The following is a 1,041-nucleotide window of genomic DNA, read 5'->3' as shown; positions in this document are numbered from 1 at the left end:
CGCATCCTCCTTCGTCGAATCCGCCGCTCACTCAAGGCCGCGGTGTGTGACGCTGTGTGTTTCATTGTGAAAGCGAAACTATTTTGTTTAGCCTTCCAAAAGAGGATATGAGGCCTGGACTTTATGTTGTTGTTATATTATGTTTTATGCTGCAATTCCTGTAAGGGGAATGTCCGCGAGGGGCTGCCGCTTTTACTTTTGTTTTGTGTTTGTTAATTTGTTTATTAAAGTTAAAGTTAAATGTTCGCCGGTTCCCGCCAACTTTGTTACAGACCCATTTAAACAAGGAAATGCACAACCTTTAAGGCATCACAGAAGCAGATAAAATGAGAGGAGTGTCTTACTGGTTCTCCAGGTGGGCCGCGGGGACCATCTTTCCCTGTGTTTCCTGGGGGTCCTCTTGCACCGGGTGCTCCAGGAGGGCCTGGAGGTCCAGGTGGGCCAGCTTGTCCTTGATCACCCTGATGAAAACATACAGACATGTGATATCAAATAAATTCCTCAAGTAAGTCACAGCAAAACATAAGCACAAATAACATTCTCTTGAAGTATTTATTTTGTTTCATTATCTTGTTTTATTTGGAAAAGTGAATGGAAGATGATGTTTTAAGATTCATTATCACAGCTTCTTTATTGTATATAAGTCATTTGCCTTTTGTGAATAATAATAATAATACGTTAATAAAAAAAAAATAATAATAATTATGCCTCTAGCACTGTAAAAAATGATTTTTCAAAGTTGTAAATCAAACAGATTAATGGAGTGTTTTACAAGAAAATATTTCTGTCCATTACAAAATTTATTTGTTACTTGCTTTCGGTGTATAATGAAAATTTTTGTCACTACAAGGTTTCCTTATACATCTAATGGAGTGAATCTTGTTAAAAAATGTTATACAATATTTTCAGGATCATTATTTTTGTTTAATTTTTGCACTGTGACATTATTATTATTATTATTATTTTGTATTACATTTCTTAATCCAAAATAAATGTCTTTTATAATATATATATATATATATATATATATATATATACTGT

General features: G+C 33.9%; 1 protein-coding gene across 1 annotated transcript in view; it reads right to left on the bottom strand.

Annotated features, from left to right (window-relative positions):
- The window catches only part of LOC107680931 (collagen alpha-1(XXIII) chain-like), a 154,710-nt gene that overhangs the window by 24,181 nt on the left and 129,488 nt on the right, over positions 1–1,041 (bottom strand). Inside the window, exon 11 of the mRNA XM_016477026.1 lies at positions 345–461. Within this exon, the coding sequence (XP_016332512.1) occupies positions 345–461 (117 nt within the window). The remainder of the gene's footprint in view (positions 1–344; positions 462–1,041) is intronic.

This window comes from Sinocyclocheilus anshuiensis, unplaced genomic scaffold (genome assembly GCF_001515605.1).
Source record: "Sinocyclocheilus anshuiensis isolate Anshui unplaced genomic scaffold, SAMN03320099.WGS_v1.1 scaffold1462, whole genome shotgun sequence".
Taxonomy (NCBI): Eukaryota; Metazoa; Chordata; class Actinopteri; order Cypriniformes; family Cyprinidae; genus Sinocyclocheilus; species Sinocyclocheilus anshuiensis.
Note: the sequence above shows the minus strand (reverse complement) of the source record. Positions and strands in the feature narration are given on the sequence as shown.